The 15,523-nt window shown below is 38.7% G+C and overlaps 1 protein-coding gene across 1 annotated transcript in view; it reads right to left on the bottom strand.

Annotated features, from left to right (window-relative positions):
• Enpp2 (ectonucleotide pyrophosphatase/phosphodiesterase 2) overlaps positions 1-15,523 on the bottom strand; it is a 77,002-nt gene that overhangs the window by 9,369 nt on the left and 52,110 nt on the right. Inside the window, exons 16-21 of the mRNA XM_013032231.1 lie at positions 14,499-14,586; positions 14,260-14,347; positions 12,885-13,057; positions 10,572-10,623; positions 2,214-2,288; positions 810-946 (exon numbers count right to left, since the gene is read on the bottom strand). Of these exons, the coding sequence (XP_012887685.1) occupies positions 810-946; positions 2,214-2,288; positions 10,572-10,623; positions 12,885-13,057; positions 14,260-14,347; positions 14,499-14,586 (613 nt within the window). The remainder of the gene's footprint in view (positions 1-809; positions 947-2,213; positions 2,289-10,571; positions 10,624-12,884; positions 13,058-14,259; positions 14,348-14,498; positions 14,587-15,523) is intronic.

Genomic DNA, 15,523 nt, shown 5'->3' with positions numbered 1-15,523 from the left:
ACAGAAATACTTTATCAAAGTCTTTATAAAATAATGCATAAAGAATGACCATGCCATTGAAATAATGAAGAGAATTCCACAAAACTAACTCTTAGAAATAATAATCTAATACTCTTAGAGAGGATATATATATATATATAAAAGGTACATCTATATGCACAGAAAACATATACAGAATGCATAAGAGTATACACATGTGTGTACATAGTACAAATCAACAAGGAGCTAGAAGGGAGCAGTAGAAATATTTTCTTTATTTATATAAAGAAACTAAGGAATGGATTTCAACTGTCAAGTTACTTTTTCTAATTATGATATTTATCTACATATCTCATCTTCATCAAATTCCAGCATATATCTTTTATTAAAATGCAATCAAGATGCTGAATGTATTTTAATAAAACAGGATGCTGGCCGGGATAGGGCTATGTATAGACAGGAGGAAAATGAGGGTTCTATTTTCCACTAAATCTTGGTGCTAACTGAAAACTGTTCTAAAAAAATCAACATTTATTAAAGCAAACAAATAAAGCAACCCATATTATGGCTTCTTTAAGCACTGGGCAAAAGTTAACTAGAGTTAAAAACAAAACGAAAAGAATTAGCATGCTCCCCTATGATCATTTCACGCATTGCCATGGAACTAGCAGAACATCAAAATATCCTGGATGAAATGAAATAGGATTTCTTTTATCAAGAAGAAAAGGGGATGAAGTGTAAGAGAAAGCTCTTTTAAGCAAGCAATAATCACAGTATTAATGTGAGGAATGTGATAAATGAAGAATATAAATTCCAATATTCTCAATGACCTGTTTAGAAACAGTATATGATGTCCAAAGTGGCATTAAGAAAACTTCACTATAACCACTTTCAAAGTCAGTGTGATACAAGATATCATATCGAGTCCGATAAAGCACTGCAGGTCTTCCATAGAGGAGATGTCTTTCTAGGAAAGAAAATAAAATAAACTATATTAAATGTATATTAAAACTTAAATCAAATGTTAAAGAAATATTAGGAGTGAGATAAGTGTTCTAAAATTTGCTAGCTTACTTATTAATAATGTAACACCTTCTCCTTAATTTAATCAAATTACTTTTCCTAACACTGTAATGATTTATCTGATGTCCTCAGCATGGGTCAAGTTTCACAGTTAAGAAAACTATCAGGTAAATGTCATATTGTGTCAATGCAGTTTTTAGTTCTAAAAATTTTAAATGTATGGCAGAGAAACTGGGAAGTAAATCTTGAAAATGATTCAGCCAATAGGATGGGATGTTTTTTTGTAGAATTAAATAACCTGACCTCTGAAAGGGTTGACCAGATTAAACAATGATTTAATTAAGAAGAAGGCACTCTTGTCACTATTTGCAAATTGCACCTCAAATATGTATTATTTTAGCATCAACAGTGAGTGGTAAAAAGCATTTAAAGTAAGCAGCTTTGTCAAAAGGGGGATAAACTCTTTAGGTAGGAACTTAAAGGAACATGTATAGATAAAATAAGTGGGCATTTATGAGAGTCATTTAAATACAGAAGAGAGAAGTTCTCACTTAAAATACCCAAATGCTGTCTGTCAGATTCCCCAAGGGAAAGCTCTCCTCTTAGGAAACAAAATAAAGGTCTGAAAACTTACTCTTTAAGGAAAGAAACTGGAGTTTAAAATGCTTCATTCTCCACTCACAAGCCTGAAGCTTGACTTTGGATAGGCTAAACCTTCCATCAACTCTTAGAAACGGGGGTCTTGGTAGTCCCAAACATTAGAGATTGAGACTTAGGCAATTCACAGTACCCTAAGTATTAGTGGTTTTAAAAAATCTGTTTTAACTACTGCTCTATAGGGAAAAAAATCAGTTGTGGCAATCACTTATTAAATTATGTATACATGTTGCTTTAATTAAAGGGTTGCCATTCTGGGTAGACTAGAGCAAGCCCTTCACAGAATATTTTGCGAACCCCTCCCAAGTAGAACTGCTGATTTGAGGCAGAATGGTACACACGATTGCAACACAAGCCTGTTCTAAGCATTGCAGTAAATGGAAAAGCCCTGCTGGGGCTGCCAAATTTGGAGGCCCACCCCAAAGAATTAAACATAATATGACAATATTAAATAAGTGAAATATAACAAACAAATTAAAAGCCAGCAAATCGTTCACAGTAGTACTTGGGGGCAGTAAACAGACCCAGACTTTCCTTCAAAACTCAAACCAAACCTTTTCTAGGTTCAAAATTTCCATTAAGGTTTTCCTTGTTTTCATTTTTGCTGCCTCTGAATTTCCTGGTTTCAGCTGGAAGCAAAAGTATCAGAATTCCTTGAGAAGCTATTCTGTTTCTTATCATTCAAGTTTTAATGCTTACCAAGCATGTTCCTCCAAACTCAGATTCAAGCCTAACCTCTCCTCTATTCCATTAAGGGGACACCAAAATAGCAGCCATGTTTCTCCATGCACCACCCTTCCGCACAGCAACTAAAAGCAACAGTTTGGATAACTGAAAGTCTCCACCAACTCTTCCTTCCTCCAGGCCTCCTCCACGGCTGATTTATTTGCAACGCCTTGCTTCTTATCATCATGAGAAACTCTATAATTTATAATATGATTTATTTATCACTGTCCAAAATATTCTGTACAGAATAAAATAAATAAATAAATGGGAAGGAAAGTATGAAATAATCTTGAAATGTTAGGTAGAAAGAAGGAAAGCAGTTACAGAAGCACCTGCAATACACTATCTTTCCAAGTGTGTTTTATAACTTGTATGTGATCATTTAAATAAAAGTTTACAATACTCCACCCCAAAAGAAAAAGAAATAAATTCTCCAGTCTTCCTCATCAATCCTGTCATTTCTCTTCTTCCTAATATAACCATTGATGTATTCCCCCCATAAAACATGGGGTGGGAGAGAAAAATCCTTCTTTTTCCTTTTGTAATGTTTGTGTGTATGTGTGTGTGTGTGTGTGTGTGTGTGTGTGTGTGTGTGGTGTGTGTGTGTGTGTGTGTGTGTGTGTGTGTGTGGTCTGTGCTGGTCCTGGGGCTTTAGGCTTTGGCATGATCCTTGTACTCAAGGATAGCACTCTACCACTTGAGCTGCAGCTTCACTTCTGGGTTTTTGGTGGTTATTGAAGATAAACGACACACTTTCCTGCCTGGGCTGGCTTCAAACTGTGTGATCTCAGCCTCCAGAGTAGCTAAGGATTATAGGCCTGAGCCACCTGCACATGACTAAACCATTTTTTTTAATGTCAAACTTTGGGATGTAGAATGGATATACTGTGCAAAGATAGTTAAGCTAGAACACTTACCCTCCAAGAGCTCACAGTTCAATGGGAAAGACAAATGTGGCAGACATGACAGACATGCAAAATGGTCTGCACCATATCAGAGGTATCTTACAGTGTGTGATAAATCTCAGAGAATTGTTAGTATTATGCCAACCTTTGGTCCTCAGCTCCACCCAGCCCTGAGCAACTCCCAGCCCTGGAGTTCCCTCCATACAGCTGGCCCCTCTCTCTCTCCACCGAGACCCACCTGAGCTCCGATCTACTTCACTTCCTACCCCCAGACCCTGCTGCTACTTAGATAGTGGAGGTCACCATGTACTCCCTCTCCTGAAGAAATATGGCTCCTCTAATAAACCTTGTAATCATCTTTCTCCTGTGCCTGCCTGCCTCTGCGTGGTCCCCTGGAATGGATGTGGAGGATCTGTTCAAGAATCATAACCACTACCGTAAAGAGCATACAAATTTAAGCCAGTGTGTCCTACATCCCAATTTATGTCTGTTGCTGTGGCATAATTGTTAATAGTACCTCAGTTACACTCAAAGTGCTAAACAAGTAATACGATCACAGAGTTGATGATAGAAGAGATAAGAGAGAGAAACATAAAGAAAAGAGGAGCACAAAGATTGGCAGGACATCAGGAAAGTTTTCCTCAGTGTAGTTTCTTCATCTCTGCTCTTTGGCTCTGCAAATATAAATTCATCTTGCTTCAAAACTTTGGGTTTTGTGATTTCCAAGCTTTTTGACACAACTGTAGTTTTTGGAATCCAGCTGGAGTACACATATATCATTATCTGATTTGTATTTTCTCCATTGTTACTCAGCATAAGAAAAAACACAATGGCTTTGACAATCTCCTAATATTCCAACTACAGCCTCCAGCAGACAATTCAACTCTCAACCTGCTCCCCCACATCCCCCCACCTGCCTCCACCATCCACCCGCCCCCAAAAAAATACCCAGATCTTCCTAAAGCTTAGTAGTTTTGAAATACAGATACTGGGTCTAACTGGCACCATCTTGGCATCTTGGTGGATGATGGGGATGTCCTGAAAACTCTTAAAGGTAAAACCCCATCTCTGCCCCAGGTGATAGGTGTGGCTGAATTCCCAGAGGCAGGGGAGAGGACCTGGACAATAGATCACTGGATCTGCCAGAACTGCATCGTGAACTCTCAAGACACTTTGAACTCTCTCAAGCTCCCTGTGACCCAATTTGGGCCCTTTGACCATCTTAGCCGCCATTTTGCTCCATGCCTCATGTCTCCCGACTCTCCTAAGGTCACTGTGGCATCCTTCCTCAACTCTCCATTAATTGATCTGGTTTGTTTAAATTGTTTTTCTGCTCTTTTCTCTTTTTTTTTTTAAACTCTACTACTCTCGTGGCTCAGTTTCCTAACATTATTAAGTATATTCAAGGCTGCAAGTTTAGGGGAAATGTATCTGCTCACTGTCACCAGCTTTGTAATGAAGACTCAAAATGTGACTTCTCTGTCTTGCGATCAAATTGTTGTACCCAGTTCCACCAAAGAAAGAAGCTTTGCAGTTAAGAACCAGAAATGTGAAGATACCATTGGGCTTCATCTTTTCATCAGAGCATGACAGAATTACAGGTTTTCAGTCACAGACTGACTCCACTCATGTTTATAAATGGTAGGTGCACCACACATTGCATTGAGTCAGACCAAAAAAAAAAAAATGTCTATGGGTCTCAGGCCATACACACTTTGAAATATTCACCTCAAGACTAGATAGACCACAAGACTTTGCCTCTGAATTACGTTCTTCTGGTCTCTTCTCACTCCCCCACTTTTTGATATTTACTTTTCAAAACATTTTGAATGACTTTATTGGCATAAGTAGTCTTGAGGTGCAATAGAACATTAGAATCTATGTCTCCTGTCCAATTGGACCCATCTACCCATCGTTCATCTCTTCTCTCTGATGTCTTGATGTGGATCTAGCTTCATCCATAGCTCTCAGGCATTGTTCCTATTCTGGAGAATGCCAAGCCCAGCCTTCCCTCCCTGCCCCACATTCCTGTTTACAACGCTGTCTCTGGCATACGGTTTCATGCCAAGGTCCTCCAGATAGCCACATCTGGCAAAATATGGCCAGATAAATCTTTTTAAGTGGTGTGGACTTCCCCAGAATGTACGCTTTTTTGTCTTCCAAAGTTGGGTCATGCAGACTTGAGTTTATGTTTCTTTTCCCTTCTCAGCTTCCTGATTCATAATTACCACCCACTGGCTAGCTGCCTGGGAGCCACATGAAATCCTTTCTCTGCTTTTATTTTCTGAAACATTCACTCCCACAATAACATGCTCTTAAATTTTACCACAAGATCTCCACACTAGGTTCCTCCTTGCCCTGTATCCTTTCTTCATTTTTGCCTTCCAAGTGCTGATTATCATACATTGCCATTTCAATTGCTCCTGTGGGAGTACAGTCACTGCCTCTATTAGTGCCCTGCTCTTTCAAACTCCAACCCTTAAAACACCATGCTGTATTCATCTGCTAAATCTTTCACAAGAACAGCAACTTTATAATGGTGACAGAAACTTTGAGGTACTCACTACCTTAGCCTTCCATCTCCAACAATGCCAACACATAATATCATGGTCAATATATGTTGATAAGCCATTTTTTTTAATACCGAGTTTCCATAGTTCTGCAAGATAGAATGAGCATATCAGTGCTACTTCCATTGCTATCTAACAGAACTTGGTCTCTAGGTCTCATGTTTTGGGCTCCTTTTTCCTCTCCTTAGCCTTTTGGGAAGAATCTAGGTTGATTCTGTCTGTTGGGCTAGTCTAGAGCAGGACCTATGAGGATGAAAGACAAACTCTTTTGGGTGTGAACTCTGCCTATAGAATGCAACTACATTAGTAATCCCTAATGAGGGACAATACTTGTATCAAAGCATCTGGTAGCCTGGTGCTGGTGGCTCATGCCTGTAATCCTAGTTACTCAGGAGGCTGAGACTGGAGTTCAAAGCCAGCCCAGACAGGAAAGTCCATGAGATGCTTATCTCCAATTAACCACCAGAAAACTGGAAGTGGAGCTGAGGCTCAATGTGGTAGAATGAGTGAAAAAGTCCAAGGACAGAGCCCAGGCCCTGAATTCAAGCTCCATCATAGAAAAAAAATCAACTTCCAAACCCTGAGATGCATTAAAATTTTCACCTGACATGTTCTTCAACACTTAGAACAAGAAATAATTTCAGAGGAACTCATATAGGTTTTTATGTCATATAGAACTAGTCAGATCTCAACTCAGCTCTTTATTGCTTTGTAATTATGTTAGCCTCTCCAGGAACACTACTGTGTGGTGTGTATGTGATGGGGAGAGGGTCTGTTGACACAAGATCTCTCCATGTAGCATAATGTGGCCTGGACTCATTGTACAGTCCAGACTGTTCTCAAACTCACACTCCTCTATCTGGATGCTGGGATTGCAGATATGAACCAAGAAGCCCAGTATCTTCACATTGTTAGGAAGCAAAGTAGATAAAGAAACAAATTCAATCTCCACCCAAATTTCTCGTGCTAGTAATTGTAGTGGTTTATAAAGGGACTTTGCTCTACTTCAACATCAGCAAAGAATATTGTTAGGTAAAGAGAATTAAAGTCCAGTATCTGTTGTCAAATTCATCTTGCATCTCACTATCAATCACAAGTTATATATTGATATTTTCTAAGTCTCCCCGAAATCACACACACCAACACAGCTACATAGATAAACACAAATACATCACCGTCCTTCTATGGTACAACTAACATCACCAATTAAAAAAAAAGAAGGAGTATCATTTTATAATTGAAAACAGCCAATCATATTCAGCACTCTGGTTTAAAGTAGTAGGAATTAAGAGTGCTTAAGTCATGTTTCTATCCAAACTAACTGCTCATTACATATAAGAATACATAGGTGTTAAAACGACTTTTCTTTTCACATAAAGAGGAGTGCAAACTCAAGGAAATAGAAAACATTTTTCAGGAAGGTAAATGCAGAAAAGACTAAGGTGAAAAAAATAGTTCAATTATTCTCACAATGAAATGCATACCTGGCTATAGAGCCTGAGTTGCCCATTATGGGAGATAAACATTTTTCCATTTCATTCATTCATTTACCCATTCATTCAGTGTTCCAAGAAAATGAGTTTTCATGGTACAGTAAGTGTTAACATGTGACCTACAAACACTAACAACGTGGAAGTTCCCATCTATTTAGAAATCCTTTAGCAAACATAGTCATCATTTTAGGAAACTACATTTTCATTCCTCTTCATTCTAGCAAAAGGCTTGATTCTATAACAGCTTAAAATATTTGTAGCAAAATATTGCCTAGGATGAGTTTACTATACCTCTATCTTAGCTTCAAATATCCCTAGGTTGTTTCATTATCGGAATGTTCAACTTTCACATGTGTGCTTTGCAAAGATTTCTGGGTGATTTATAGCCTATGTCATTAAAACATCCACAAATGTGTCCCTCTGAAAAACTACCAACCACCATCTGTGTTTTCAACAACTAATTGCACCAATAGCCCTGCTTCCCATCTGTGTAGAACTTTAGGTGTAGGAAATGTTTTGTGAGACTAAATACAGACCGAACAGGTACAGAAAGGGGAAGTGATGGCTCTGAACAACACAAGGCACTCACCCACAACGATTCTCATTCACAGCAGACAATGAATATTTTAAATGGAAGACAGGACTTTATCACACGAAAAAACATCATAAAGACTTGAGAGCACTCAGACCCAGAAAATATGGCTTTGCTGCTGAAGAAACAAGTGAGATACAACTAATAAAAAAAAAAAAAAACAGAGACAAAGACCAAGAAAAATGGGAGGGCTCTGAAGTTTGCACATATTCTAGAATCTAAACACAGAAAGGCTTTACGTATAACACAATAATGATATCAATACTTTATTTCATGTAATACTTTTAAGGTTTCCGCTGTATCCTTAAGGTCCAGATTATCAGCAGACCGAGGCCTTTTCCTACTATACTTCTCACCTAATATTTTATATCATTTTGAAGCCATAGATTAGAAACTAACACTTGTGCAGATGTCACAGAAAAACCAGAGCCAATCCAACATTGGCTCAGGGTTGGCTTAACAAATGCTGAATGTATCCACAGATTTATTTCCATGAAAACACACAAACTTTATAGTTTAGTCACATAAAAATATTCTTCAGTGAGCTAGGTGCTAGTGGCTCACACCTATAATCTTAGCTACTCAGTGGGGGGTAGAGATATGAAGAATGCGGTTCAAAGTCAAACAAGCAGGAAAGTCCATGAGACTCCTCTCTCCAATTAAGCACCAGAAAAGCCAGAAGTAGAACTGCAGCTCAAGTGGTAGAGCTCTAGCCTTGAACAAAAAAAAAGCTCAGGGACAGTACATAGACTCTGAATTCAAGCCCTAGAATCAGTGCACACACACACACACACACACATGCACGCCCACACACACACACAAGACCCTCAATGTACAAGGGACATCACTAACTACAGCTCCTGCTACCCGTGACAGCCACAAATACACTAAGAAGATGCCTCTTGCTTTCATATGTGGAGGTTTGAGGCTGCTGTTTGTGCTGAGTTGTAGGGCTCTTATTTTTTTCACATAAAAACACTCCCCAACAAATTAAATGAAGAATTTTTTTCCACAGATAAGAATGTTTTATCACTACAAGCAACCAGAGTTTGAATCAGCAAAACCATATGAGTCTGTTTAAAAAAAAAACTGTCATAATCAACAATGCATCAATGTGCCCTTTCAGGAGAAAATCATCTCCGTGCTATTTATTTGCAGTAGTGACTAAATATTTGAAAAACTCAAATCATAGACTCCCTAGCCTTGGATCCTGGCAAGACCTCAATTTTTCTAATTACAATATCACTCCAGTCCACTGGTGGTTAAGTGCCAGAGATTGTGTATCACATGTAGAGTTTGTATGAGACAGCTTTTACCAACTAAGACTTATCTTGAAAGCTGGGTTCATCCAAAGATTTGACAAAAGGTCTCTGTGCTCTGAGATCAAACAAAGAAGGAGGAGGGTGGTGAGGGAGGAAAGGGAGATGGGGGACAGATGACGATCTTTATAAAGAGAAAAAAAAAGTAAATAAAATCTTCTGCTCATTTGCCCAACCTCTGCTTAATCAGATTGGAAAGCACACATATGATAAACAGAATCGCATGGAAGGTAATAATTCAAGTGGCGGTCCCCAGAGAATTGGAGTGCATGCATCTGTACAGCCTGACTTGGGCTACAGGCATGGGTTCCCTGTGTTTCTTTAATACATTCTTTCCCTTGAAGCTTCACCAAGCTGCCTATTGTAGATAGCAACCTGTAGTCTCCATTTTGTTAGGCTTTGTCTTTTTTCTTCTTCTTCTACTTTTTTGGAATTTCATAATCAGAAAGAAGAATTTTCATGGTAGACTGTACTCATGTTCCTAATGAGTTACTGTTCCTGCTCATTGCTATGTCACTAGCAGACTCAACTCTTTGTGGACACTCACAGAGTTTCCATGGACATAATATACTTCCCTATATAGTTTGTACTGGGTGCTTGTCTTTGCTTAGTGACCTGCCTCATACAACAGAAGTACCAAGTCCCAGTGCACAGCTCTGTGTGCTGCCATCATCCCAACATACTCTGTCAGCCAGGATTCTAGAATAGAGCATGCATGGAGCAAAGCCACACTAAGCGACAGTCAGTGAACTAAAATGGGAGCAATATATGTATCTTTCTTATTACAAATCACTAAGATCCTCTTTGTTTCTGTCATATGCTAACTGTATAAGCATTTCCCAATACATGCTTGTTAACATTATATGTAAAATAAGAGAAGAATGAATCAGAGCTCAAGATGATCCTCTACATGAAGACAGAGTTCTGGTTTGGTTTCTCTAAGGCAATATACATGGACTCCTAAAGTGGGTGAGATTCAGTAGTGGAACAGCCACAAGCACTTAGAAGCATGACAACCATTTTCTTTACAGGAGTTCTCATTAGCAACCTTCACTAATATGACACACTAGATCCCCAATGGATTGTCTAAGGACAATACAAATACCAGTAGAATTTTCGATGACACTGTGGCACCTTTTGTACATAGAACAACCCTTCGCTAGATGCATACAAAAATCACTTTCAAGACAAATAACAATTGCAAGTACAATTAGAAATTTTGTGCTTACCCTATGGAATACATAGAAAGTCTTCTATAAACGAAAAGCCAACATTATCTCATTGTGTTTTTGAAAACAGTCTCTTACCTTCTGTAGACCCTTTGGTATGAAGGCGTTTGTTGAGCTCATCCAACTTGTTCTTCATGTGTGAAAACCAGGAAAGAAAAGAAGAAAGCAAATCAGAAATATTCTTTCTTAAAATATATATATTAAAAAAGAAATATTCTTTCTTGTACCCTGATGGCTACGTTAGGCACATGCACACAAATTAATTACAATAATTATAATACTGTTTCTGTGTTTCTTTGAATCCCTAGGTATACTAAAATGACTTCCAAAACTAAACTATGACATTACTTTTTCCAAAGCTAAAAAGCAAATCAGAACAGAAATCAGTAAAACAGAACAAAAATCATTCAGCAACATTTCCATCCCAATATCCCCTGGAGGTAGTCTAGTATTTGTGGACAAAAACACCTTTACACATAATAACATCTCAGCATTGTTTTTAAGAGATGTTTGGAAATTACCAAATGTTCTTAAGTAGGAAAAATGAAGGTCAGTAAGCTGTATTTATATAATTAAATTATTCACAAACAAAAATGAGTGATAACTTCATGTATTAATACACAGAAGTCTATCTCAAGTAACTGCAAGATTTGGGTACTATCATAGCATACTTAGAACAATTGTTAACATGAAAAATTATAGCACAAGTTATTTTAGGAGACATACCATGATTATTACTTCATACGTTATTTAAGAGGTACATATATAGAGAGTGAAAATACACAGACATGCATGAGACTTACCCTCAGTTAACTGGATATGAAGGAAGGATGGGGAAGAGAACACAAGAGTATCCACTTAATCTGTTATGATTTCTTTTTTCTGTCTTGGTACACTGAGCTTGAACTAACCTCAATAGCCTTTCTATATGTTTAGGTTTGTTTTTATTTTTAATGGAAAGTTTTTTTAAGACATCCACAAATAAAAACAATCCAGAATTTCTCTAAACTAGTTTAAGAGAAGATATCCCAAAGACTGCTTCTTCTCTAGATAAGGACTAAATCAGAGAACAAGATACAACTAACAAGATTCACTGTATTTAGGATTCTCTTCACAAGGTGACCTTCATATTGACCTTGGCAATTCAAGGTCTCAGCCTCCAGCTGAGTTCTGAGCATAGCCTGCCTTCTTGGTTCTTGTGAAAAGAAGGCAGAAGAAGGAGATCAAAATGAAATGGGAGGATGAAGAAAAGAAATAAACTATATTCCTCCAGTGGGAATCCTGCCACACTGTGACGTCTAGTCCCCTAGGAATCCTAGGAGGGAAGCAACTGGTGAAGGAAGGAGATTGAGTAGTGGGATATTTATTTTCCATTTTGCTGAGGCCTAATATCAATGTGTATAATGTATATAACAAAACAATACAAACCAACATCAGATTTTCTTGCTTTGAGCTGGCTTTGTGCCAACTTAGTGTAGAAGTCTTGCTTATTGAAACTCTGATTGGCAGCCTATTCGTCTCTAATCAATAGAAAATTCCACCAGTAAATTATTGCTTAATATTTTTCATTTGTTTAGGATTCGACACTATCCAAACATGGTGCAATGAAGAGTCTGTGTTTGCAAGAACACCACTCCATCCATGTGACACGTATGCCTACCCTGTTCTATATCCTGGGAAGCTGACTTCAAGAAACTACATCAGAGAGCAAACTTTCCCTGTGCCTTCCTATTAAGCACTAGAAGAGGTGGGGGGGATCATATTCCCCTTCTCTCTCTCAAGTTGTAGTGTATTGGCTGCTCTCATCAACCAAACATCATAAGTGTTTTTTTCCTATTTGTCTCTTTGCCATTCTACTAACTTTTTCCTATTATTCCTCTTTCATGTTTTGGAGGTACCCTGCTAATCCCTCACACTTTACCATCCATCCATACTGGTTACTTTCCATCCAGCCTGCCTAGTCTTTGTAAATAATTTTCTCATTAAACATGATTAAAATAATCCCCATGATGTGTCTTTCAAAACCTCTTTGATATGGACACCTGATTCCTGTCAGGACTATCACTAATAGACATGTGATCCATGACTGAACAAAAGAAAGAACTCTGGCTTGGAGCTGCAACCTCACAGAATAGCAATTTGCTCTTCATGTACTATACCGGTGCTCTCCAGTTTGGTAGCCCTGAGCTGCAGATGGTGAATTACATTTAAATTCCAAATAATGACAAGATAGTTTTAAACCTTAAGTCATATCACCCAGTGGCTCCAGGCTGGACAGCAGAGGTAGAAATCATTTCTATCATCACAGAAAGTTCTATTGGACAATGCTGTTGTACACCCAAGCGGCTCCTCCATGAAAAACATAAATATGATTTCTACCTTTGGCTCTACCTTATCATCACAGGCACAGCCCAGGTCAAAGTCAGATTGAAGGTACATGATCCCTGGGTAGTTCGGTCTGGTAACTTCCTCTGGCATGATCGGCCTGAAGGTATTAGTACGTAATAGGTGATTCAAACTTCCATGGGTTCCGTTGTTAGGAGCTGGCTTCAATCCCAGGAGATCTGATTTTAGAAAAAAAAAGAAACAAAAGGATCTAGGTACTTCTCAAATACTTTTTTTAAATGACATATGGCACCTCATAAAAATTTGTGAACTCTGAATACAAATGACAATTGGATAAAACCACATTTAGGAGGGCAGAAACTCCCTTCACACTTCCTAAACCAGTCTCACCTCACAATGTCTTCTCATAGCTTCCTAAAATAACCATATGCATTGTTGGACCCTGAACACAGAGAAGCATTCTCCAAAACAGAGCTTACTTAGCTATTGCCTCTGTATTTGTTACTTAGCTATTGCCTCTGTATTTGTTACTTGGCTATTGACTATGTATTTGTTACTTAGCTATTGCCTAATGTCTGTTACTTAGCGACTGGTTATGTGTTTGATAGTCACAATTCAGGGACTAGGGGTGCCACTATCAAGGCTTTCCTGTACTTCTCAGGGACTTTTTAATCACAAATCCTGCACTGAGACTCATGATCAATAAGTAACCACAGCCTGCCCTCTAATGCACCCAAAAGAGGTGTAAGGACAAGAGGAGGTTTGGGCTCTGTTCCTTAAGGTGCCACGGGGGACGGACGAGCAGGCTGATTTCAGAGCACATGAATGGTTGCCAAGTGGGCACACAGTGACTTGCCTAAACAGAGAGGCAGGACAGGGGAAGAATTAGCAGCCAAGAAGGGAAAAGAACCCAGGAGACCCGACTTACAGACTCCTCCTCTAACCACCAGCCTGGCACTCCCTTACTAAATAGGAAAAGCTGTCCTCATTCAGCAACTAGAAGCTCAAGGAAGAAAAATAATTAGGAGCACATAAATAGCTGGCCAGGATGCTAGCTGGCAAAGGTTTAACTGGGCTGCAAGGTGAGACAGAGAGGTTGGAGAAAACGCCATGAGGAGTTCTTGCTTCATCAGGTCTCTGACCAGTGGTGTCAAACTGTAATGCTATGTTGGTTCAGCCACAGGCTGCCAAGAGCAACTCTATGAAAACTCCCCATTAGTCAACTGTTGAAAGGAGACAAAGGAGCCTTAGATGGGGATGGTATTCTGTCCTTTGCACCAATAGGCAAGTTAGAATACGTTTCCACAGGGAGAGGAGAAGGTCTCAGAAAATAGACACCTCATTGCTTTTTCTGACGTAGAGGAAGTTCTTACATTCACCGAAGACTGTTGCACTGGTTTTGATTCAATAAGTCACTTACCACACATAACATTGTAAAGTTCGATGTTTTCAAATGGAGGCACTTTAGTCTTGTACTTAAATGTTGGGCCATAACCTACGAACACAGTCTTCCAAAAAGAAATAACAAAAAGAGTTAATCATTCCCGATACCCAGCAGCAAGTCTTCCTCTATAAACGAAGACCATGCGAATTCACATAGTCTGCCATCCTATTGGAAGTGCCGCTACAACACAATTCCACATCGTATGTAGTTCCTACCTGCATGCTGTTCACCTTATTGTCAAATCCATGGTCCCCCTGGAAAAAACATTTTCCTGATGGTTTCTTATAAACATCCAAAGGTTTCCTGCATTAAAAGAATTTTACGATCAATCAAGATTTCTCCTAAGATTATTGTAATGAAAACCCAATTTCAGGACACAGAGGATTCCCTAAGGAGACACATGTATAAAGACCAGAGGCTTTTGATATCAATTTTGATACCAATTTTTCCTCCATTTTAATTGCATCATTTCCATGGTAATGACAAGATACTTCTTATCATGCCTCCAAGTATGTTCACTTTGACAATCACCCCAGAATAAGAGGGGACTTTTGAGCAGAGGTCATGGGCCCTACACTAAGTAGAAAGCCCAAGTCACACAGGTCATGCTCTGCCTGCCTGTGTGCTTTACTAGCTGCAAGAGTATAAGACTCTCAAGTACAAGGCTGTGTTTGTTTCACATCCATATACCCCATACTAGGCTCAGTGCCAAGACTAGTAGGCACTTCTTCAATGTGTGACATTTAACCAGTGCATGGAGATCTGTATTCTATAAGAACGTTTACATACAAATTGACTGTCGGTACAACACAACTAGAATAGAATTGAATGAATCACTTAGCCTAAGGTGACTTATCTTTAAAAGGATAAAACTAAAAAGAAACCTGGCTTCACCTACACATTATCTTTACTTAGAAATAGAAAAGGAAAACATCCCTTTAATACATCAAGATCATTCCTTGATCTTACCTTTCCTGAAAGGAAGGCACCTCTTACATATGTGTTCTATGGCCCTTTTCCAGAACAAAGTTCGTGTTGATCAGCACAAATATACTCTAAGTACCTGCAGAGTATTTAGGAGTGATGTGCAATGACTGGGGAAAACCAAGAAATATAAATAAATGGTTTCAATCCTTACAAAAAGTACCTTGACTTGTCTAAATTCAGAAACATTGAAGTTATACCTTGCATTCTCTCTGACCACAAGGGAATAAAATTAGAACTCAACACCAAAAGCCAC

Source organism: Dipodomys ordii, unplaced genomic scaffold (assembly GCF_000151885.1).
Source record: "Dipodomys ordii isolate 6190 unplaced genomic scaffold, Dord_2.0 Scaffold151, whole genome shotgun sequence".
Taxonomy (NCBI): domain Eukaryota; kingdom Metazoa; phylum Chordata; class Mammalia; order Rodentia; family Heteromyidae; genus Dipodomys; species Dipodomys ordii.
The sequence above is the reverse complement of the archived record's forward strand: the minus strand, read 5'-3'. Positions and strand labels throughout refer to the sequence as shown.